This window comes from Bombyx mandarina, chromosome 09 (genome assembly GCF_030267445.1).
Source record: "Bombyx mandarina strain Sakado chromosome 09, ASM3026744v2".
Classification (NCBI taxonomy): Eukaryota; Metazoa; Arthropoda; class Insecta; order Lepidoptera; family Bombycidae; genus Bombyx; species Bombyx mandarina.
Genome location: NC_143216.1, coordinates 7,142,299 through 7,167,345, shown reverse-complemented (window position 1 = coordinate 7,167,345; position 25,047 = coordinate 7,142,299). Strand labels below are relative to the sequence as shown.

The 25,047-nt window shown below is 41.2% G+C and overlaps 1 protein-coding gene across 1 annotated transcript; it reads right to left on the bottom strand.

Annotated features, from left to right (window-relative positions):
- Positions 1 to 244: 244 nt before the first annotated feature.
- On the bottom strand, positions 245 to 3,418 carry LOC149502319 (uncharacterized). The gene is made up of 2 exons (XM_089729741.1): positions 2,098 to 3,418; positions 245 to 1,269 (listed from the first exon to the last, which is right to left on the bottom strand). The coding sequence occupies exons 1-2, from the start codon at positions 2,381 to 2,383 to the stop codon at positions 1,025 to 1,027; spliced, it is 531 nt and encodes a 176-aa protein (XP_089585867.1). The 5' UTR covers positions 2,384 to 3,418; the 3' UTR covers positions 245 to 1,024.
- Positions 3,419 to 25,047: the final 21,629 nt, after the last annotated feature.

Below are 25,047 nucleotides of genomic sequence, written 5' to 3'. Positions count from 1 at the left end.
GTATGTAAGTATGTCCCTTTTAACTTAGACCGGAATTGTTATCCCTTCAGTTTTTCGAACTGGACCGGATAATGCTAGACCGAATCGCAATCCCTGTAGCTAATTGTTGTGGCTAATCTGGATGAAAATCCCTATAGCCAAGCCATTGGACCGGACAGACCCTTCAATGACTTCACACTTTTTTTTTTTTTTCTCTTTTTTTTGCTAGTCCGGATTAACATCTCTCTAGCCACATACAATTCTCTTTTTTTTCTTTTTTTTTTTTTTAATCTGCGTGTACGGTAGCGTTTGTTAAAACATTTCTTAAACCAGAACATTTATACGGAATTTCTTCAGAAATAGTGCGAGACCGACCATCGTTTTCTATATTTCCAACACCTGCACCTGAGGTGCCTGAGCTTACAGACATTGTATCACTACCCACAGACTATGTTTGCTGTATCGCTATTTGCGGACAAAAATTTCGCTTCTATTGTCAGTGATAGAGTCGTCATCATTAAGATCAGTTTCATGAACAAGATTAATTAACCCATCTGTGTACGCCGTCACGTCATCGTCACTATAATTTTCAGAAATTTCTAGTAGGCCTGACGGGCCTCGAGGTATTTCACGTAAGTTTTCATAGGGAAATTTGTACACTCTATTAGAACTATTTACATGTCTCAATTCATACCTATCGTTTTCCAAAACTGCAGTAATGTTGAAGGGACCTTTACATTTTCGGTCAACTTATGAAAACAAAATCCCCAGCGGAAAAAAGTTTGACTTTAGCTTTGCCTCGACTAAACCAAGGGATTATCACTCTGTTGAAACTTTAGATATTTCAAGTGAACTACCCTGAACGGTAAACATCTATTCTATTGGAGTAAACCCTGTTACTTGACAACGTGTACTATTAAGGGCGAGTTGAATATCCCCTAACTGCTCTTGCCATGATTGGTCCGAGTTACTTTCAGATCAAAGAGTGACTTGTTCATGAAACCTCTTATCATTGAATAAATTACTATGGCTTTGTTTTATAAGACTACATTCTGACCCTCAATGGAACATAAAGGGGAAGCCAAAACCACTTATCTGTAACACACTGAAGCTCTGGAACACACGTTGACGTCTCTGGTTGCACCTGCCACAGCACCTGGAGCAGTGTCGTTTTCTTCTTGTAGCGCATGGAACACCCAGAAGCTACATGACTCGCATCACCGCACACGTAACAGCTGACTTGCAGGCGAGAGCCGGGCGCCCACGGATGAGGAGGTTGTTCAGGTTTTGCTGGAATATCGAAAAAAGTTTGAGAGCAGTATCTGTCGCAACACCCTTCGGCACGATGCCCAGGTTTTCCGCAGAAATGGCAGCTTCCACGGAAAAAAACTTCGAGAGCGTTTTGGTTCTTTATCAGGATCTTCGTTTTTTCTTTTGAGGGTAAAGCCACGTAATGTGTGAAATAGACGATTTTTTGTGGTAATAACGACAGAGTTCAATTCCCGACGGATTCTTTCATCACACTGCGACAGTATTGATATAACAAATCCGGTGGCTATTTGTTCTGGCACATTAGCGTCGGGAATCTTCTTTATAAGTTGCCATAGCCGGATACCGGCTTCAGCTGGTCCCTTTTTGCTTTCCATTTCAAATTTAATAACCAGGTCGAAGTGGTCTTGCATCATTAGATAATTTTGTCAGCATCTCTTTAATAGTAGGCCAGGATATCTTACCAGGCTGTATTTTTGCGAGGCAAGTAGCAGCTCGAGCCTTAAGCGAATGTGTGAGAGTCAAAATTAAATCGACACCATCCAATACTTCAACTACTTTAAACGGCCCTTTAAACTTCGTATCTAATTTCGTTTGATTATGCTCTTCGTATTAATGTGTGGACGAGCTCACAGCCCACCTTGTGTTAAGTGGTTACCATAGACATCCACAGCGTAAACGCACCACACACCTTGAGATAGAAGTTCTAAGGTCTCAGTATAGTTACAACCGCTGCCCCGCCCTTCAAACCGAAATACACCACTGCTTCACGGCAGAAATAGGCAGGGTGATGGTACCCGTGCGGTCGATGGGACTATACGGAGCACCCGTCTGGTGCCACGTCCTTACCCACGAGAACGTCGCCGCGCTGCGACGCCGGCAGCGCGCGATCGCAGTCAGAGTTATTCAATGATACCTCACAGTCTCCTACGAGGCGGCGCGCCCTAGCGCAAGTGCAGCCGGAGCGCGGGGGCTCCAATATCGGCAGTCCGTGCTGGAGGCGTGGTCTCGTCGTTTGGCGGACCCGTCGGCCGGCCTCCGTACCGTCGAGGCGATTTGCCCGGTTCTCGCGGACTGGGTGGGCCGCGACCGCGGAAGTCTCACCTCCGGCTACCTGTGCAGACTCACAAGACATTTTACCACCATGCAAACTTCTTACCGCAACAAATCTTACCAGCCACCACGCAAACTACAATTTTACGGGTTCCACCTCTCTTACACGATGTTACTCCCACACTGAGGAAGCCAACCGCGAACACTTGTCAAGCACGCACAAGCACGCACTTCACCGGAAAAACTTGCATCCGCCAGCGGAACCCGAACACCGCCGCATCGCCAGACACGAACGCACCAGACGTCTTATCTTACAGGTCACGACGACTTCAGATGTGTCAATTTTTCTTCCCCACGGAAACTTGCTTGCTTTCTTGTTTGCTCGCTTGCTTGCTGGAGCCCGAAGTCATCGAACGTGTAGTGTTATTGGTATTGAATCGAGTAGATTCTAAAATTTCAGCGACAATTCACAGTCTCATGTCCTGGTTTACTGTACTAGTGCCATGTAACTCTAGCAGTAGTCATTGGCTTAAAAACGATTCGTGTCGGAACTACCCACTCGTCATGACAGATCCATTATTGCGATCGAAGTTTCACTTGAGATTTGCACTTGCCTTAATTTCTTGCAATAGCTTGTTACGTGTTGTATTTCCGTTAGTAAATGCCATGTGATGAAGTCGACAGTCAAACTGGGCAACATGAGCCAGAACGTAAGATGTGACGATTTCTTCGTGGCTCAGATCTTCCATCGAGGTAACAGAGACGTTATTACACGACTTACGTATGCTGCATTCACGCTCTTGTGGCGTACCACTACTAGTATTCTGATCTGCATCATGTTTTTTTTGCTGTACTTCGAACATGTTCAAACACGTCACGCCAGTGAGAGTAGAGTCCTGATCTCACTTCTGATGTAAGCTTGAGGGTAGATATTATCTTGTTGAACACCAAGTAAAACGAAGTCACCTTTGGTTTCTGATTTAATCAACAATATGTTAACTTGACAATTCACTTTAACACTTGTCCAACTTTAACCAGTACGTACAACAGTCACTGAATCACACAACGTAACAACGATATAGTAAGTGCACCGGGCAAACGCAGTCGAACGAATGTTCATTGCTTTTTTTTTTTTTTTTTTTTTTTTTCCTACCTAAGCTGATAGCCCTAGCGGCTATGTCAGCGTAACCCTAACTTTAGTAGGTGAGCTCACGGGCTCAGACCTGACGATGTTGCTAACACGAACCCTAGCAAGAGTCGTGCTTCGCAGAATCTACCACCGGATCGGAAACGCGACCCACTGAGAAGATCCGGCGAGAAACTCAGTGGGCTGTGAGAGTTAATTTACTCGTCGAGCCCTTCGTCGCAAGCGACGGGTTCGACGAGAACGGTGACCGGTGCTTGAAGTACCTAAAAGCACCGTTAGTGGATCGGGAGGATCCGAGATGACGTGTTTTGGGCGACGTCGACTGCTTTCCATTCTGTCCGCAGGATCGGGAATGTAGTTACCGGCGGCCACGATGAGAGGGTTCTCGTGTCGTGCCGCTTTATCGAAGTGGTGTTCATTTCAAGGCACGTTCCGCCTTTTTATACTAGCCGGCGCAGCGGGCTTATGAGTCACTCTGTTGCAGCTGTTGTTTACGAGTGGAACGACACGGCCGGCGCACCTGGCTTGTGTGAGTCACTCCTATTGCACGTGCTATATAACATAAATATCGTTAACGCCGTCAAATACTATTTTGGAATATTTCAAGGTGAGTTAGGTCCGATGTTTATTATTAAGTTTTAAAGTATATATACACATGTATACACATAAAACGGAGGTGGATGTTCATATGTGCGTATTGTGTTGCTATAATCTATATTCACTTTCTACTTATATGTGATTTAGATATCGGAAAATTGTTTGGTTATTGTTTTGGCTATTTTCTGATATATAATACGTTTCTTTTGTACTTTTGATTTTCCAAATAATAAATAAATAAATAAGCTTTCATAAGTTAAATAAGTTCCGAACAACAGGATTCAGACAATGGTTTTCGTTCACGCCGCCCACACCTACATAGGCACCCTCCAATCCCTCCAATTCTATCTTTACAGGTAATCCGTCGGAGTATCCTAGTCTGTAAGGAACGTCGACCTACACGACGACCTGGGTCTTGAATCGATCACACCTGATTCTACGTCGAAACGGTACTTCCGGTATTTACGATGCGTCATGATAATCGCCTTGTCGCTGCTTCCGCTAACTCCCCCCCGACTCCGTCTCACGCAAGAGCCAGTCAGCGTCGACACCCCAAACACGTTCTTTCGGATCCATCCGATCTACTAACACTATTAATAGGCTCCTGCAGCTCTACCAGGCTTAGGGACCTTGGTAATCGTACTCGTCGAACTCGGCAAAGAGTTCGATGTGCAATCTATCCCATACATCAGCACGGTGAGTTTCTCGCCGGATCTTTTTAGTGGATCGAGATTCCGATCCGGTAATAGATGCATTCGTGAAGCAGCTGCCATTGAGTTGTTAGGTTTCCTTCGGAGGCACTCGAGCAGCTGTTAGAAAATCCCACCCCTGTTGGCTGAACCTCTGCTCGCCCACCTGTCCTGGTGAAACTCTTAAGCCCTCTGGACCAACAATAATCTTTCCTACTTAAAAAAACCATTCGATCCGCCGAGCAATTTCTCTCGATCGGTGAAAGATCATACCTTTGCCATTAACCCCCAAACGTTTGAACCAAAACTTAACACAATAAAAGTATCTAACACCAGCATTAATGTCGTTGCTCTGTAATATAATGAACATAGCTTTCAACGTTATCATGTATGTATAGTTCAACAAACGAGAGTATTCTAAAGAACGCCATCAAAATGCAAAGGTCAATTAGTGAAGCCGTGAGATTGCTTTGATCCCAACAAAAGACCGGTCGGCTTCTTTAATATTCGCTGGACGCCAAACAGATTATCCACTTTTGTTCGCCAGCTCTCGCATTTTTAATAAGATATTTCCACGGAAAATTTTCAATGCTCTTCTTAAATTATTACCACCGTAATTAGAATATTCCTTTGCAAATTGATTAACTTGAATAGCATCTTGAAGGAAAAGTGTTTAATTAACATCCGCGGCTCAAATTGGTATTAACAAATTATGTGTTCTTTATGTTTAAATTTTATGTTTAAATTTTCTGTTCCTTAATATTACACTACCGCTTATTAATTTAGTAATATTACGAACAAATGAAGAGCTCAAGAAATGATTTTGCTGAGGCGAATCAATTTTACTTCAATTACATGAACTAAATTTCATGTTATGAAAAATTTTTCTATTCTAAAATTCAAATTCTAAATTTCATTCGTATACACGCAATTAACAATTACTTCTTTCATCCACTGCAATTTAAAAAATATATAAAAACAGATAGTACCTAATTGCGTTGGGATCAACATAAAACGATTCAGAATACGCCATATTGGAAAAATTAAGATCTGATAACGTTCAAGGCAAATAATGTAAGATAGTGTTGAATTCCATAGAACTATAAATGTTTGCTACGCAAATATGTGATGTATATTCAAAACTATTGTAGTCAACAATAGCCTCGATATTTGCAATCTTCACACGTCTATCACGAACTGTATCCCGCTGAAAGAGCCATAAAATCCCTTTGAAACCAGATCGGTATTTACACATTTGACGATGATAGTGAATGTCATATTGATTGTTACATGTCGCGACCAAAAGCTATGATGCTTGAACACAAGATGTAACATAGAAAGCAAAGTGCACATTGTACTTCTATCGCACACACCTGAAAAAAGAAAAGGCAATTTTTTACATAATCCAGACTATAATAATTATAACAATGTTATTATTAATTAGTATTTTAAGCAACATTTAGCTGTATGTACACTTGGCACTAAGGGGTGAGCCGTATGGTCACCGGTTTGCGAAAACAATATTCGGCTTGGAAAAGACGTTATGTGATTACATTTAACGTGCTGTGTAGCTGGACGCTCGTCTATGGAAGATATTGTACGATTTTGTAAAATTGTTACTGCACATGGTCAAAATTTACAAATTCATTGATCTTAGCGGGAAACAGCGACTTGGTTATGTCCTTGGTATTACTTGATATTCATGACCGACAATAAAGAGTCACGTGTAGGTGAGCCGTAGGTACTCAAACGCCTTTGAAGGCATAACGTTAACCACAAATAATTGACGTTTCCGGGCAACCAATCTCAGGCACAACTTATTTCATTGACACTACTAAGCCATCTTTCATAGAATCCTGAACGATTCCCATATTTATTTCACATTCCTTACTCGAGCAGACAAGTCACATGGCCTTTGCATATAAACTTGTCGTCTTCATTCGTATTTTGTATGAAATTAGAATTTTGCAAGAAATTTCACAAGTTGGCACAGCGTGAAATTGTATCTGGCTTCCAGCAGGCGTCAAGCTGACGCAGAATACTTCCCTTGGACAGACGTCATAAGTTTCAGATATTCTACAAAATTTCAGTATATTCCCAGTGACTGAATAGAAATATTGATCTCAGTATACATCGGTTGTCATCCGTCTAGTAAATGGAACTTAAACAAACTCAACAAAGGAAAGCTGAGCAAGATAGGATTTATGAAATGAAATAGAAAATAATATCGTAAAACGCTATTTTCATAGCAGATCTATAAATTTCAAGTCCTTTTCAAACATAACGTTAAGTTGAATTCGATAAATCGATGATACAATATAAAGGCCGCAGACATATTTGTGAACTATTTAAATACAGAATGGTTCGCGGAATCCCCTTGATAATAGCGAACTGATTGCTTTTTAACAATAATTCCGTTGCAGTACTGTTCATGATAAATTAAAATATGCAAATTATCACATGTTCAAGTGTAGGTGAAAAAATATTAACTTGAAACTATAATTTTATTACTAGATCGTTACCTATGAGACTATTAAACTATTCAGTAATAACAATGTTCATAACATTTATGACGTGTTCATGGCATAACAGGTATGATGCCTGGTGAGCTCTTTCTATTGATGAGACTATGTCTATGTGTATGACCGTCGAGGCAGTTTACCCAGTCTTTTATGACTGGGTGAATCGTGGCTGAGGACGCTTCACCTTCCGTCTGGTGCAGGTGCTGACTGGGCACGGATGCTTCGGAAAGTACCTGCACCGGATAGGAGCTGAGCCGACGACGAGGTGCCACCATTGTGGACACGACCTGGACACGGCGAAGCATACGCTCGCTGTCTGCCCCGCTTGGGAGGTGCAGCGCCGTGTCCTTCTCGCAAAGATAGGACCAGACTTGTCGCTGCCTGGCGTCGTGGCGTCGATGCTTGGCGGCGACGAGTCTTGGAAGGCTATGCTCGACTTCTGCGAGTGCACCATCTCGCAGAAGGAGGCGGCGGGGCGAGTGAGGCAAAGCTCTCCTCACTACGCAGAAACCCGCCGCCGTCGAGCAAGGGGTCGGGACCAGGGTCCCGTCCGTAACCCGGCCCCCTAAGAGCTTCGGGCTCCACCCGCTTTGTGCGGGGAGGAACCTAGGCGTGGGGCGGCGTGGTAGGTCGCGTTCCCCCGACCGCTCCGGGGGAAGGTGTAGCGCGGCGCTATCAATCGGGCTCTTGGCCCGTCGACCGAGGGAACCGGCGGTCATGTTGCTGGCGGCTGCCGGTCCGGCGTCTGGGGGACGGCGGGATGGATGTAATGTGCTCTGCGTAAACCCTGTCCTGCCGTCTCAATAGCTCCGACTGGGTTTCCGCCCGGTCCGGGGTAGGGCGCTGGCTATGAGCGGCAGGAGTTTTTAGTGAGGTTCGACTCCCACATACCCCACCTGCCGTGCGGGTGGGGATCCGGCGATTTTCTCCTGTGGAAAAAAATGTCAGACTTCCCATTAAAGAATCTAGACTTCAATCTCTCAAACTGTAATTGTGATCGTTCCAACGTATTTTTACACATTTTATTTAAATAACTTATCTAAGAAACAGCACACCGATCGCTTCACATGTGATTACTACAAAAAGATAACCGAAAATAAGCATCTCGTGTCGGTAAAAAATAGTTCTAATAAAAACATAAAATAATCTAAAATGTACTATTAAAATCTAAAATTTACTTACTATATCTGATCTAGACAACGGACTTTTTATTTTATTTTTGTATTCGTCAGACCACTAACAAAATACAATTTTGAATACTTAATTACATTAAGCTCTTGAATTTACGCAACACAAAAGTTCTTGAATATCAGACTTTTTATTACTATTGTAGTTATTATATAGCCTATCCTGTATATCAACAACAAAAGGGACACCACCACAGCACCAACTATAGCTGAAGACTCTTGTCAAACCTCGTTCAAAGAAAGTTATGTGATAACGCTCAAGAAAACGCTGTGGAGTTGATTTCACTTAAAAAAATGTCTGTGCGCGTATCGTCGTGGTAAATTAAGGTTGGGTACTCACACAACTGTCACAGGAATAAGCTGGATGGCCCGGTAAAAGGTGCAATTTAGAATTGGGATTTCTCTACACACATACCTGCCGTCTAGTAAGAGAGTGAGCGTTGTGCTTAATACTCGTGTGGTAGAAGATACTTACAACAGCGTTCAAATTCAAGTTCTCTATTTCTTAACGCACTAATTAAGATTTTTTTTAGTGCTTATATGAGTGGACGAGCTCACAGCCCACCTGATGTTAAGTGGTTACTGGAGGCCATAGACATCTACAACGTAAATGCGCTACCCACCTTGAGATATAAGTTGTAAGGTCTCAGTATAGTTACAACGGCTGCCCCACCCTTCAAAACGAAACGCATTACTGCTTCACGACAGAAATAGGCAAGGCGGTGGTACCTACCGATCCGGACTCAAAAGAGGTTCTACCACCAGTAATTCAAACGCAAATTCAAAATTGAGAAATTATCCCGATTGCGCTTAAACACACAACATTGTGACAGGCTGACACTCACGAACTGATTTGCTTCTGCGATTGTCATGCTTATGTTAACTATAAAACTATATTATTATGTTGAGTTTAATCGTATAGTTTTATCATACGCTCTTTATAATACTGTCAAAGATAAAACACACCGATCTCAAAAAGTTTATTTACGTTTATGATTAATTTAAAGTGTATGTGCATTTCCCAAAAAGTTACAAGGAATCAACAAAAGAAAAAGACGAGAGAAAAGTGATTATAAAAGCGGTAACGAAATCTTTCAGGTGTAATGTGAAGATCGCGTGACTCAGCGTAGCGTGGTAACGTATTGCGAACGAACGGGTAATGGAACTCCGGACGAGACGATAGATGCTTGCATCGTTACACGAAAAGTAGTCGAAACTTGCAACCATATTACATTAATTGCACTCCAGAAGTATTTCCGAATATCTGATGTTTCGCCCATAGAAATTAAAACACATTAAGATCTGCTAAAGGCTATATGACGAAGGAGCTGTTGAGGGATAGCGATAGCTGACTTCGAGATGAGCCAGAGGCTTGATCACTATGAGACAGTCAGTACCCCACTGACGGCGGTTAGATTGTCGATCCTCATGGCATCTAGGAAGCAAACACGGTACTAATACCACTCCTGGACCCGCGTCGGTTTAGCGTGCCTCATGTTTTTTTATTGTTTTTTTTTTATTTATTTTTATTGCTTAGATGGGTGGACGAGCTCACAGCCCACCTGATGTTAAGTGGTTACTGGAGCCCATAGACATCCACAACGTAAATGCGCCACCCACCTTGAGATACAAGTTCTAAGGTCTCAAGTATAGTAACGACGGCTGCCCCACCCTTCGAACCGAAACGCATTACTGCTTCACGGCAGAAATAGGCAGGGTGGTGGTACCCACCCGCGCGGACTCACAAGAGGTCCTACCACCAGTAATTACGCAAATTATAATTTTGCGGTTTTCATTTTTATTACACGATGTTATTCCTTCACCGTGGAAGTCAATCGTGAACATTTGTTGAGTACGTATTTCATTTGAAAAATTGGTAAGCGCCTGCGGGATTCGAACACCGGTGCATCGCTCAACACGAATGCACCGAACGTCTTATCCGTTAGGCCACGACGACTTATCTCCCAGAAGTACGATTTTATCTAATTTAGCCAAACTGGCAGTAGATATCAAATACCAATCTCCTTTAAAAGGCTATAATATGGGGACGAATGGTGCACTAGTCTCGAGAAACAGTTCTAGCAGTCCAAGTCGAGATGTCCAGCAAGGATTGTCTGTGAGCTACAAGATAAACGATGGGGCACTGTTACACAATAGTTGAGACTCCAACGTTATATCTCAGGTTGAATGAAGGCTTCTATATTGTAATGTACGTATGTCAATGCTCTGGTAACCACTTAACACCAGATCAACAGTGAGCTTCGTCTATCTACTTTTAGTGAAAAAAGCCTGTTAATTATGAGTTCAACCATTACTGATGTTTACAGATATATTTTTTCTGAAATACGCCCTGCACTTATGCTTTTTGTTTTTATGATTGAGGAAATAAAATAGGTAACGGTTAGATTCAAATGTCTTGTTTTGATATTAGATGAAAAAAAATTGATTTTGAAAGGAGCTCAAACCTCAAAGTATAAATTTACGTTACATAAAACGTGTACTGGACACAATGGCCTTATATATAGGTAGAAATAAAAGTAAAATGAAATTAATATGAAAACTCAACATATGAATAAGTTAACCATGCCTGAATTTAAATACTGAATAAAACAAAAATCTCGTTATATTTTCGTGCAAAAACCAACGCGGGTTTCTAGTGAAATTTAAATGGAAATATAACAGAAACTACATTCTGAAAATACAATGGATTGATGAAGTACCCAGGAATGATAGCCATATTTTTGTGGATATTGTGCCAAACAGTCGGCCCGCGTGTTCATATACCACCACAGATATGCTTCTTGAGACAATAGTTTATCCATTTCGAAACACCCTATTCTATAACGAAGAAAGGTTCCTGGATATATTTCATTCCCGACCCTGCGGGCCGTATGGTAAACAGTCGACGTCGCCTAAAACACGTCATTCGGATCCTCCCAATCCACTAACGGTGCTTTTAGGTACCTCAAGCACCGGTCACCGTTCTCGTCGAACCTGTCGCTTGCGACGAAGGGCTCGACGAGTAAATTGACCCACAGACACAGCCCACTGAGTTTCTCGCCTGATCTTCTCAGTGGGTCGCGTTTCCGATCCGGTGGTAGATTCTGCAAAGTACGGCTCTTGCTAGGGTTCGTATTAATAACAACGTCAGGTTTGAGCCCCGTGAGCTAACCTACTCGCCTGGTTACGTTGATATAGCCTCTCAAAGCTATCAGCTTAAGTAGGAATAAAACAAAGGATATATTTAAAAAATTGGAACTTGCGATATTGGAACGCCGACGAAGTCGCATATCCTGATATGTTACACCAGGCGCTTTAACTGTTACGCCACGATAATTTCTTATAATTTGAAGTATTTCGAAGTGACGAATTTTATACATCGTGACGTTTTGCTGAGTTTCGAGATTTACATTTTTCTCGCTTGAAATTTTTATAATTTGTCTTTAGAATAAATGTTTATTTTATAATCTAAGTTATATAAAAAGTTCTAAAAGGCCAGCCTATAAAATTAAGCTCACATTATTATACAAACACAGTACACACCCTCTTTCCTGGTTAGTGGGAGAATGTTTTTAAAAATTTTAAAACGTTAAACAAATCACATTGGCATCGGTCGAGACACTAATTAACTAGGACGTCCCACGGAGCCACTGTTACAGATGGACAGGCAAACCAAGTAGACCGTGTAATTAGTCTATCCAGTCTGCACGCTGCCTGATTTGGAATTATAGAAAAAAAGAGCACCCGAAATTGTTTTTGTTCGACACTGGAAAAAAAACGTATGAAACAATTAATACACCTTCAGAATTTCATTCAAATATCGGTTCCGACAACGATTTTGTAAATTTGTTTTGTCACGTGAAGTTATCGTGGCCTAATGGATAAAACGCACAGACGCATTCGCATCGCTTGATACGAATGTGTCTAAGTTCAAATCCTGCAAGCAGGTACCAAATTTTTCCAAAGTAATACATGTGTACTTAACAAATGTACACGAATAAGTTCCACGATGAAAAGGAATAACATCGTATATAAAATCAAACACGCCAAAATTATAATTTGCGTAATTACTGTTGGTAGTGTCTATGAGCCCACACGGATAGGTACCAGGTTACCAGGTAGGTAAGTAATGCGTTTAGGTTTGGTATGTGTGACGACGGTCGTTTTACTGAAAAAATTGTAATAAGAACTTTTTTCTCTTTTTTCCCCTACCTAATCGTTGATAGCCTAAGGGGCTATTTCAACTTCACGCGGACAGATAGGTGAGGCTAGTTCGCACGTCGAACTCTTCGTCGGAGTCGACGAGCTTGATGACAATGGTGACCGATGCCTGAAGAGCCTAAAAGCACCGAGAGTTGATCCGGGGCATCCGGCAAGACATCTTTTGGGCGACGGCGGCTTTGCTTTGCCCCGTCGCCTGGGTCGGATATGTAGTTAACGGTGGCACGATAAGAGGGTTATCGTGCCGCACTGCTTTTTCAAAGTAGCATTCTGACGCTTCTTAATTAGAACTCTTGTCTCAAGGTGGATGGCGACTTTAACGCGGTTGGTATTTATGGACTCAAGTGACTACTTAACACCAAGTGGGTCGGGGGCCGTAAGCTCGTCCACTCATCTTATCATTAAATAAAAAGGTCGGTGCTATCAACCCATGTTGGCTCACAACACCACCTGGCGTCCATACTCCAAAGGTAGCTAGATAGGAATAAAAGTAGGCTACCTTCAATTTTAATACAGTAACTAAATTACAAAATATAAATAAAATAAATCTTGTTAAGATATCTATATAGCTTACTGGATAGAATAACTCGTACCTAGGCCAGAATGTAATTTGTTAGATAAAAATCCCCAGGGCTAATTTGGATTTTAGCTTTAACAGTTTTAAAATAAAAATTAAAAGTGCGTTAACTCATGAAACAGCCCAGTAATGTAGAGAAGCTCTAACTCTAGTCATGTTTATTTTATATAATTAATAAATGCGTAATAGTAGAGTTGACTTGTAGCGATGTATGTACATATTATCTAAATTATAGCATTAGTTGGAATGTGTGAATATAGAACCTAGATTTGGTGGTCGTTGTTACCGGTGCAATGTCCAGTAGGTACGGGATGATGGGAAAACATGCGTTTAGCGCCGAACGCGTCACATTGCCCCCTTCTGCTTGAGGTGAGTTCTGGCTTATATGAGGTTTGAACGTGACTTGTTGAGCGACAGAGGTTCAACTCCGATATGCCCAAAAAGTGTAGGTGAAAGTCCGACGAAAAAAAATTATAACATTTTAGATTAGTTTTATAAAACACTGACAGAAGGTACGTCTTTCTAAATCTGGTTACTTTTTTTTTAATGCCTTTGTAGGCAGACGAGCATACGGCTCACCTGATAATGAGTGGATACTGTTGCCCATGGACGTCAGTAATGCCAGGGGCGGAGCCTAACTGCTGTCTACCGTTTTTAAAGTTTTAACGTCTTTTAAGGGAAATGTAGAATAATTTTTGTAGAAGATGTGGGTAATTAAATATTTACGACGACTTAAACGCCCTTATTTGTTTATTAATCTAACTTTTTTAGGCGTTTCATGTGGGATTTGTATGCGCATTTTCTGTACTCGTGAATGAATGAAAATAATGAAAACAATGATCGCACATCATCGATATACTTGCTGGGAGCACGAGTACAACAGCATTAAGCTTTGGGATAAATATTTAAACTGTATATGATGGAAATATATTTCAGACATTACATGTCAGGTCAGAAACGGCCAGGAACCGGAAATTAAACGTTTTGTGTAGAACATTAAACGTTATTTACGATTATAGTGTTTGCACAATGCGCTATACCTATGATTTGAGGGTGTCCCATGTTATGATGAAGGATTAGTTTTTTTTTCTTGTGCGGGTGAGGTGTTAAAGTTTATATTGAAAATTAAAGTCATTGTGTTTTAAAGTGTCATCTATACTAATATTATCTATACTTCTATACTAATATTATAAAGAGGAAAGATTTGTTTGTTTGTTTGTTTCGAATAGGCTCCGAAACTACTGGACCGATTTGAAAAATTCTTTTTCCATTAGAAGCCGACATTGTCCCTGATGAACATAGGCTACTTTTTCTATTTTTTTTTTTTTTGTTTCATGTGTGTTTTAATGTTTCCGAAGCGAAGCGAGGGCGGGTCGCTAGTAATATATATACTAAGCAGCTAAATTATTGCTTACTCAACATTTAACCAAATTGAATACATTCAGTTATAAAAATATAAAATAATTTACTGTCATCACTCCGAGATGCTATTGGTATTATTAAAAACATTATAAAGCAATACATCATTTATATGACTATGGCAAATGAATTTCATTTAATTAGCACATTTAATTTTGAGAGTGTTATACGAGATTCCCCATTTCTATTTGTAAAATTTAACGCACAAGGATAACAAGATAACTAAAGCAATAAAACTCTTGCGGTAACAATAAACACTGGCTGTTAATAGGCCCACCTGCCGTACTTTCTTGGCATTCAGATTATTCGTATTTTAGTGCCAAAATGCTAATTAACATAGCGAAAATGGGGGCTAGGGAAATGAGCAGCCGTCGCGACGCCAGGAATCATGAAGAGAGCGGTTCCATTAACTTTTATTATTCGCTTGGAGCGTGTCGTCCAAATTAGTTGGCCCTATTCGCAGGCCATCTCCGGCGAGCCTACAATTTCTTCTATTAAAGTAAAGGCGGAATTCATTTATTAATTATATTTGCGATGTTAAAAGTTTAAATGATTTATTAGTGGTAATGTGTCTTGAAAGCCCAGGTGCATATCACCATCCTACCGTTTTCTGTCGCAAAGTAGTGAAGCGTTCCGTTTCGAAGGGCGTGAAATAGCCCTTTTACGCTCGCATTGAGACTTAAAGATTACACCCACTTCAACCGCTTCACACCAGGTAGGCTGTGTATTGCTTCATTTCAATCTTATTTTATAATAGCGGAAATATGCGATATGTTTGCACTGGTGGTAGGACCTCTTGTGAGTCCGCGCGGATGGGTACCATCACCCTGCCTATTTCTGCCGTGAAGCAGTAATGCGTTTCGGTTTGAAGGGTGGGGTAGCCGTTGTAACTATACTCGAGACCTTAGAACTTATATCTCAAGGTGGGTGGCGCATTTACGTTGTGGATGTCTATGGGCTCCAGTAACCACTTCACACCAGGTGGGCTGTGAGGTCGTCCACACATCTAAGCAATAAAAAAAAATTGCTTTTATTTCTGTGGGCTTAAAATAAGCCACTAATATGCTAGTATATTATTAAGGGTTCGCTGGTGTTTGGTCTTAGGGGCATCTTTTTTATTACCCTTGTAGGCAGACGAGCATACGGCCCACCTGATGGTGAGTGGTTACCGTCGCTCATGGACTTCAGCAATGCCAGGGGCAGAGCCAAGCCGCTGCCAAAATCTACTGCTGGTATCCCTTAGTCGCCTCTTACAACATCCGTTAGTGATCAAAATGTAGACCCTGGAATTTTAGACACTACCTAGTCGAGGTGCCGTGGAGGTTACGCTTCCTCTGACATTAAAACTTTAAAAAGGGTGTAAAAAGGTAGGCAGCGGCTAACGGTAGACAGCGGCTAGGTTCCGCCCCTGTCATTGCTGACATCCATTTGCAACGGTAACCACTCATTATCAGGTGAGCCGTATGCTCGTCTGCCTACAAAAACATTAAAAAAAAGTTACCAGATTTAGGAAGACGGACCTTCTGTCAGTGTTTTATAAAATTAATCTAAAATGTTATAAAAAAATTTCGCGGGACTTCCTCATACACGTTTTGGGCATATCGGAGTTGACCCCTGTCGTTCAACAAGTCACGTTCGAACCTCATATAAGCCAGAGCTCACCCAAAGCAGAAGGGGACAATGTGACGCGTTCGGCACTAAACGCATGTTTTCCCATCACCCCGTACTTACTGGACACTGCACCGATGGCGACGACCACCAATTCTAGGTTCTATAGACACACATTCCAATAAGACAAGAAAACTCAGATACCGAATACAAAACATCTTTAACAATGACACTGAATGGAATGCAATCGGAACACAGCAGAAACAGACATAACGGCGTCTTCTCTACTAATATTATAAGGAGGAAAGCTTTGTTTGTTTGTTTGTATTGAATAGACTCCGAAACTACTAAACCGATTTGAAAAATTATTTCACTATTTGAAAGCTACACTATTCCTGACACACAATAAGTGTTATTTTATTTAAAAAAATAAAACAACGTCAAATATCGTTGAAATTATTGTTAAAGACCCGAGCGGAGTCGAAGCGGCCCGCTAGTTACAAATAAATCTACACCTAATAAATAGCACGATAATGTAAATACGTGAATCACTGCACGACGCATAACTACCTTGAATGCATTCGCGAAGCACCTGCCCTGCACCTCTCAGGTCTCCTTTGAAGGTGTTCGGGTAGCTATTATCATCCCACCCCTCCGAGATGTGCCCGTCCTCACCCATCTAACCTGGTGAAATCGCAAAGGGCAAAGGTAATCCTTAAATCCTTACATTAAATGGAACACGGTTTTTATTATTTATTTGTCTCTGTTGATCGATGAACTACAGACCAGTCTGGTGATGAGATTCCCTACGCTCACAGACAGTCAATCCGCTGTTTACCACCAAGGCCGGCCCGTGTTGTATACTTTGCGCTGCCGACATAGAGCAAAAAATGTTTCCTTGCGGTATTATGACGTGTTAGAAGCCCTCACGGGTAGATACTATCAACTTGCCTATTTGTACCACGTAATAACCATGCGTTTGAAGAAAAAGACGGCCATTATACAATACAATTGAGACTACAACCTCATGTCACAGGTTGGATGGCGGAATTCCTGTTGTGATGTCCATGGGCTCCGGTAACCCTTTACATCTGATAGTGGTAATAGTGGTAATTCTATAGAATAACTACAACTAATTTGCCCATCTATGCAATAAAGAAAAAAACTATAAAAATTGTAAGTTAGCAGAAATTGTGCAGAAAGAAACGTAGTTCGGTGCAATTAGCCTGCCCGCATCTACTTCTTTTGATAAGGAGCGTTTCATTCTTTCATGAATTTCTCACTAAACGTCTGCTCTGTAGTATGTTAAAAGTGGAAATATAATTATAATACACTAGCGACCCGCCCTCGCTTCGCTTCGGAAACTAATTTATTATTGTCTTCTCCATTATTTAATGGATGTTAATATACATATAATCCTTTCTCTTCAATCACTCTATCTATTAAAAAAAACCGCATCAAAATCCGTTGCGTAGTTTTAAAGATTTAAGCATACATAGGAATATAGGGACAGAGAAAGCGACTTTGTTTTATACTATGTAGTGATGTGTACACGCACATATTTATAACAACAAAATTATACGGAAGTTAAATTTTTATTACATTTGTTTCAAAAACAAATTTGTTGGAAAGGTAAAATAAAACACTCATCGCATTTAAAACGTTATTTGTCTTAGTAAAAGGATTTAAATGCGACATAACTAATAATACTCGCGCCTTACTATAATTTGAGGTTATATATCATTAACATTAAAATAAAATTAATTAGCTCAACAGGTTTACCGAAATATAGTAAATAAGATCAGTCTGATATAGTATCCAAATTAACAAATTAACACAGCAATCGTCACGTAATTTAAAACTAATTAAGAAAGGAAACGATGCTCTAAATGCTTACTTTCAGAGAAAATGGACTTTGCAAACATTCGCCTGAGAATAAAGTGACTCGGGGCGTTTAACTTTTGTATTCAATTAAATAGAAAGCTCTAGAAATAAACGGTGGGAATAGTAGAATCGTCCTCATAAATCGTTGCGATTTTGGTACTGGTTTTACTCAGGTATAATCTTGTTCAGGCAAAAATTTTATATTTTAGACGGCCTTTTCTCAATATTCAAGATATAAAACTGCTATAAAATTATTAATGTGGTATACCATAAAATTCTATGATAACAGAGAATTTGGTTTACTTTAGTGATATTGGGTGATCTGTATCTACATTTAAAAACTGCCAAACTCAACGTTGTATGATTGATTAGCACTTTTTTTTCATTTCACGTAATTGGGCTTTGGTTGTCTTTTAAATTTAAGTCATATTCTTCAACTGCACAAATGAAACACAAAATGTAATCAATTTTCATTTTATGTTTGTTAAAATTGAGAACACGTGTCCGTGGCAAAAATATAATACGATTATAATAATTACATGACAATTAATTACTACGATAGAAATATTGTTTGTTTTTATTAATTAACGTATTTTGCGATATGATTTTACACTTACGACCCATCCTGATATCTGTTCTCTCGAGCCGGTTTCAATTATGGTGGCTGACTGTTTTATCTTTTTTCATCTTCTTTTTCTTTATCTTCTCTAGCTTTATAGATTTATATTATTCGTAAATAGCATTCGTGTGCTATATTTGGCTCACATTTCTAATAATCGTTAACTTATCCTATAGTAAATGACAATTCATGTCATTAGGCACAGAAGATAAAAAGTCCTGATAGTATTTAATTTCAAGTTCTTAAAGGATTTTTATTTTTTTAACAGGATTCCGAGGATGAAATGGCCGCCCTCCTGACAATACGCGACTAGCAGAGTACGTCACATCATAATGTAAATGCCACCTACCTTCATTGTGTGGTCGTACCTATAGAGTCGAAAGGCACCCTATATTCTTCAACTGGGATGCACAAGTACTTCATATCAAAAATAAATCGCTCAGGCTCTTGATTCAAATCACAGCACGGTCTCAAGGTTGGTAGTTACATTTACAAATTAGTTGGGCTATGAGCTGTTTGTACTATTAAAATCTACAATGATATTAAAATTTAATTTACACATACATATTAGAATACTATTTTCCGTGCAAAACATTATACTTACACGAACGCGACTAAAACACCGCAACGTTATCTGCTTACGATGTTCATCTTCAAACTTGTAACGTGACCAACTGACATATCTCACAGTTGAGAGCTCTAGTGCTCATAACACGAATTTATTTACATGTTTTTGAGGACACCCCGAATGATAAGGTGTCGTGTTATACACCTGACATTGTAGATGCTTTCAGATTACGGCACGAGCATTTAATGTTAATGCAAAAGCCAACTACACGCACATATTTACCGTTGATAAAATTTTATATTATATAAACGCGAATATCACAAAAAAATAGCTCATTAAAAAATCATTAGGATTCTTACGATGGATATTTCAAGGTCGGAAATCGCTAAAGCGTAAATCCAAATTTGTTAATAAAATATTAAAAGAACTCAACAAAAGGAAGCAATGCTTAGCGATGACTTTCATGGGGTTATTCTGCTGTCTCTTGACCGGAGCTTCCGATCCTTTTGTCAGACTCCAAACAGAAGAGGAGTGCTTGGGATCTCAATAGTCTTGTTCTCACCCAAAATTTGCAACCCTTAAATACACGGAGAGACGTCTGTCTCTTTTTGTTTTCATGACTTGTTGTCACTACTAATGTCCATAAATGACGGTAACTAAGATCATGTGAGCGGTTAATTTAGGCCGTTGAAACGGAAACTGTAATCAACGTTTTAAAAAAGCGTATACATAATACAAAATAACTATTGAAGATGTATTAACCGATTTAAAAAATTGCATACGCAATGCGTGTAAATACCGTAGTTGTAGTAAATTAACAAATACATATTCGCAATCCCGAATTCTATTTCAATTAGTTAATTGTTACTTGGAAGGATCAATTAATTATATTTGAGATTTACAATATTACAGCGGATCAATTATAATTATAGTTTGTCTTCATGATACAAATTCCCAATACTACCCCTACAATTATATAGATATATTAATAAGACAACACCGTAATTTAAGTCCCGAGGCTCTAGAGGATAGTCAATCCGGTTATATATAAGATATAGAGATGTAATCCCGATCTCTTTGAACCACCATTGTTACATACATGTGGCTTATGATAGGTGCATCTATAGGTATTTGGCTCGTGACCGTTATATCGTCCACCCAAATCTATACTAATATATAAATCTACAGTAGTTTTTATGGATGTTCCGTTAGAACTACTGAACCATGCATTCGATTGACTTGAAACTTGGTATACATGTAGAAAATACATGTACTTAATGGATAGGCTAATATTTATATGAGTGTTAGACTCCCTAATAATAATAACAATAAATAATAATGTTAATTTTAAATGCCCAGCGAAGTGGGTGAGTACGGCTAGTAATCTATAAAAGTAAAATAAAAACATGACAAAAAGAACATTATTGCTTAGGCGTATTTTATTTGACTAAACGATGAAATTCGTTCCTCGTCGGTCGGTGTAAGACCTGTCTAACATCACCTATTATATCGTATAGTAATATGTTATAGTAATGATAACTAGTGTTAGATTGACTTTTAAGATTTGTTGTCTTACCTACAAACAAAAACAAACCAAATAAAAAAGCAGCTGTTAGGATGGAATACGGATGGATCCCTTATCTTTGAACATCGTCTTCTATTTTGTAATGGAAATGGGAAAATCAAATTCACGGCCCACCTAAGGTGTCCTCTTAGATTATTGTTGCCTACCCTGTATGCTTGATAAAATAGGATTGCTTCTTGGCAGAATAGGTGAGATGGTATCCACCTCAGCACGTCTTTAGCTTTTTCTAACAGTTCAACGGCCGTCTGGTGTAGTGGTAAGTGACATGGTCACTACACAAGGGGGTCGCGGGTTCGAATCCCGCCAAGGGAAGATATTTGTATGATAAATATAAATGTCTTTTCCAGGGTTATGGATGTATATTAAATATATTTATGTGTATAATAAAAATCTTACATTTATATCCGTTATCTGGTACCTGTAACACAAGTTCTTTACGAACTTATCACGGGACTAGTTAACGTGGCGTGATTGTAATAAAAAAAAAAAAAAAACTCTTGTACTCATGATATATCAGGTTTATACTTGGTAGAATTTTATAATCTTGCAATGTCAAATTTAATTTCGGCTAATCTGAGTGCGGGCCACGATTTAAGCACAAAGCAGGTATCATATTAATGTGATGCGGATGACACTCTACTCGAACTTAATATAGATCAGTTACAAACGTCGTCTCTCATAGAGTATCTTCATAATGGAATCCAACAAGACCCAGTTCGAAATGTATCAAATTGAAGTTACACTTGCGGTATTGTTCAAGTTCTAATTTCACTTTAATAGAATAAGTTTTGTAGTAACCCTATTATAAAATAGATGTTTCCTAAAGTGTCTGTAATTAGGTAGAATTAGGTAGAATCTTATGGTAGAATCGGGAAAAAAAAAGGTGTGAATATGAGGAAATTTACTTGCGCACTGTCCATTGTAGGTAAATGGTACTATGACAGAAATCTACCCTGAAGTTGGCCAAGAACAACCTTCAAGAAGTTGGAAGAACCTGTCCAAAACTATCAACTCAGTAGTATATGATAAATGTAACGCAACAGCAATGAAGATTAACTAACCAACAAATAACAAAGGCACAAATGTTTTATTTGATGCGTCCTAGTCGTCGAACGACGACCAGGTATCGAAGAGTTTGGCAGTATTTGTCAGCAGATTGGGATGGATTGCGTGAGTTTTACGCATCCTACCCATGGGGGCGGTTCTGCTTTTCCTCTGCTGATCCTGACGTCTGTGCGGACCGTCTTAAAGACGTGGTGCTCCAGGGGATGGAATTGTTTATCCCCTCCTCTGAAGTGCCCGTTGGGGGTCGCAGCAGACCCTGGTATAACAATGCCAGCAGGGATGCTGCACACCTCAAGCGGTCCGCATACGTTGCATGGGATGATGCTAGGAGACGTCGGGATCCTAACATCTCAGAGGAAAGGCGGAAATATAACGCCGCTTCCAGGTCCTACAAGAAGGTTATTGCCAGGGCGAAATCGGAGCACGTTGCTAGAATTGGCGAGCGACTGAAGAGCTATCCCTCTGGGAGCCGTGCTTTTTGGTCGCTCGCCAAAGCTGCAGAAGGTAACTTTTGCAGGTCTAGTCTCCCACCACTACGCAAGTCCGATGACAGTCTGGCCCATAGTGCGAAAGAGAAGGCTGACCTTCTGGTCAAACTCTTCGCCTCGAACTCGACTGTGGATGACGGGGGTGCCACACCACCGAACATCCTCCGGTGTGATAGTTCCCTGCCGGAGATCTGCTTTACACAGTGTGCAGTCAGGCGGGAACTCCGACTCCTGGACGTCCATAAGTCGAGTGGGCCAGACGGCATCCCTGCAGTGGTTCTAAAAACGTGTGCCCCTGAGCTGACGCCTGCGCTAACGCGTTTGTATCGCCTCTCTTATTGCGCTAACAGGGTTCCGTCTTCATGGAAGACCGCCCACGTCCACCCTATCCCCAAGAAGGGTGACCGGTCGGACCCATCGAGCTATAGGCCTATCGCGATAACTTCCTTGCTTTCCAAGGTGATGGAGCGAATAATTAATATACAACTCCTGAAGTATCTGGAGGATCGCCAGCTGATCAGTGACCGACAGTACGGTTTCCGTCACGGTCGCTCAGCTGGCGATCTTCTTGTATACCTTACTCACAGGTGGGCTGAAGCCTTGGAGAGCAAGGGCGAGGCTCTTGCTGTGAGCCTTGATATCGCGAAGGCCTTCGACAGGGTCTGGCATAGGGCACTTCTGTCGAAGTTACCATCTTACGGAATCCCCGAGGGTCTCTGCAAGTGGATCGCTAGCTTTTTGGATGGGCGGAACATCACGGTCGTTGTAGACGGTGATTGTTCTGATACCATGACCATTAACGCTGGCGTTCCACAAGGTTCGGTGCTCTCCCCCACGCTTTTCATCTTGTATATCAATGACATGCTGTCTATTGATGGCATGCATTGCTATGCGGATGACAGCACGGGGGATGCGCGATATATCGGATCAAAACTTGTGTCTGAAGTGGAGAACTCTCTGGGGCGAGTCTCCAAATGGGGTGAATTGAACTTGGTTCAATTCAACCCGTTAAAGACACAAGTTTGCGCGTTCACTGCGAAGAAGGACCCCTTTGTCATGGCGCCGCAATTCCAAGGAGTATCCCTGCAACCTTCCGAGAGTATTGGGATACTTGGGGTCGACATTTCGAGCGATGTCCAGTTTCGGAGTCATTTGGAAGGCAAAGCCAAGTTGGCGTCCAAAATGCTGGGAGTCCTCAACAGAGCGAAGCGGTACTTCACGCCTGGACAAAGGCTTTTGCTTTATAAAGCACAAGTCCGGCCTCGCGTGGAATACTGCTCCCATCTCTGGGCCGGGGCTCCCAAATACCAGCTTCTTCCATTTGACTCCATACAGAGGAGGGCCGTTCGGATTGTCGATAATCCCATTCTCACGGATCGTTTGGAGCCCCTGGGTCTGCGGAGGGACTTCGGTTCCCTCTGTATTTTGTACCGTTTGTTCCATGGGGAGTGCTCTGAGGAATTGTTCGAGATGATACCGGCATCTCGTTTTTACAATCGCACCGCCCGCCACCGGAGTAGAGTTCACCCATACTACCTGGAGCCACTGCGGTCATCCACAGTGCGTTTCCAGAGGTCTTTTTTGCCACGTACCAACCGGCTATGGAATGAGCTCCCCTCCACGGTGTTTCCCGAGCGCTATGACATGTCCTTCTTCAAACGAGGCTTGTGGAGAGTATTAAACGGTAGGCAGCGGCTTGGCTCTGCCCCTGGCATTGCTGAAGTCCATGGGCGACGGTAACCACTCACCATCAGGTGGGCCGTACGCTCGTCTGCCTACAAGGGCAATAAAAAAAAAAAAAAAAAAATTATATATATGACGGCGTTAACGATATTTATGTTATATAGCACGTGCAATAGGAGTGACTCACACAAGCAAGGTGCGCCGGCCGTGTCGTTCCACTCGTAAACAACAGCTGCAACAGAAGTGACTCATAAGCCAGCTGCGCCGGCTAGTATAAAAAGGCGGAACGTGCCTTGAAATGAACCACTTCGATAAAGCGGCACGACACGAGAACCCTCTCATCGTGGCCGCCGGTAACTACATTCCCGATCCTGCGGACAGAATGGAAAGCAGTCGACGTCGCCCAAAACACGTCATCTCGGATCCGCCCGATCCACTAACGGTGCTTTTAGGTAATTCAAGCACCGGTCACCGTTCTCGTCGAACCCGTCGCTTGCGACGAAGGGCTCGACGAGTAAATTAACTCTCAGACACAGCCCACTGAGTTTCTCGCCGGATCTTCTCAGTGGGTCGCGTTTCCGATCCGGTGGTAGATTCTGCGAAGCACGACTCTTGCTAGGGTTCGTGTTAGCAACGTCATCAGGTTTGAGCCCCGTGAGCTCACCTACTAAAGTTAGGGTTACGCTGATATAGCCTCTCAAGGCTCTCAGCGTAGGTAGGAAAAAAAAAAAAAAAAAAAATGAAATGAACATTCGTTCGACTGCGTTTGCCCGGTGCACTTAATACGTTGTTACGTTGTGTGATTCAGTGACTGTTGTACGTACTGGTTAAAGATTGGATAAGTGAAAGTGAATTAAGTTATCATATTGTTGATTAAATCAGGAATC

Excerpts from the sequence above, each read along its gene's own strand:
- LOC149502319 (XM_089729741.1), bottom strand. The coding sequence starts at position 2,383 with ATGTCTTGTGAGTCTGCACAGGTAGCCGGAGGTGAGACTTCCGCGGTC. Across the intron at positions 1,270-2,097 it reads GCGCGGCGACGTTCTCGTGG|CAAAACCTGAACAACCTCCT; the intron begins GTAAGGACGTGG and ends TCGATATTCCAG.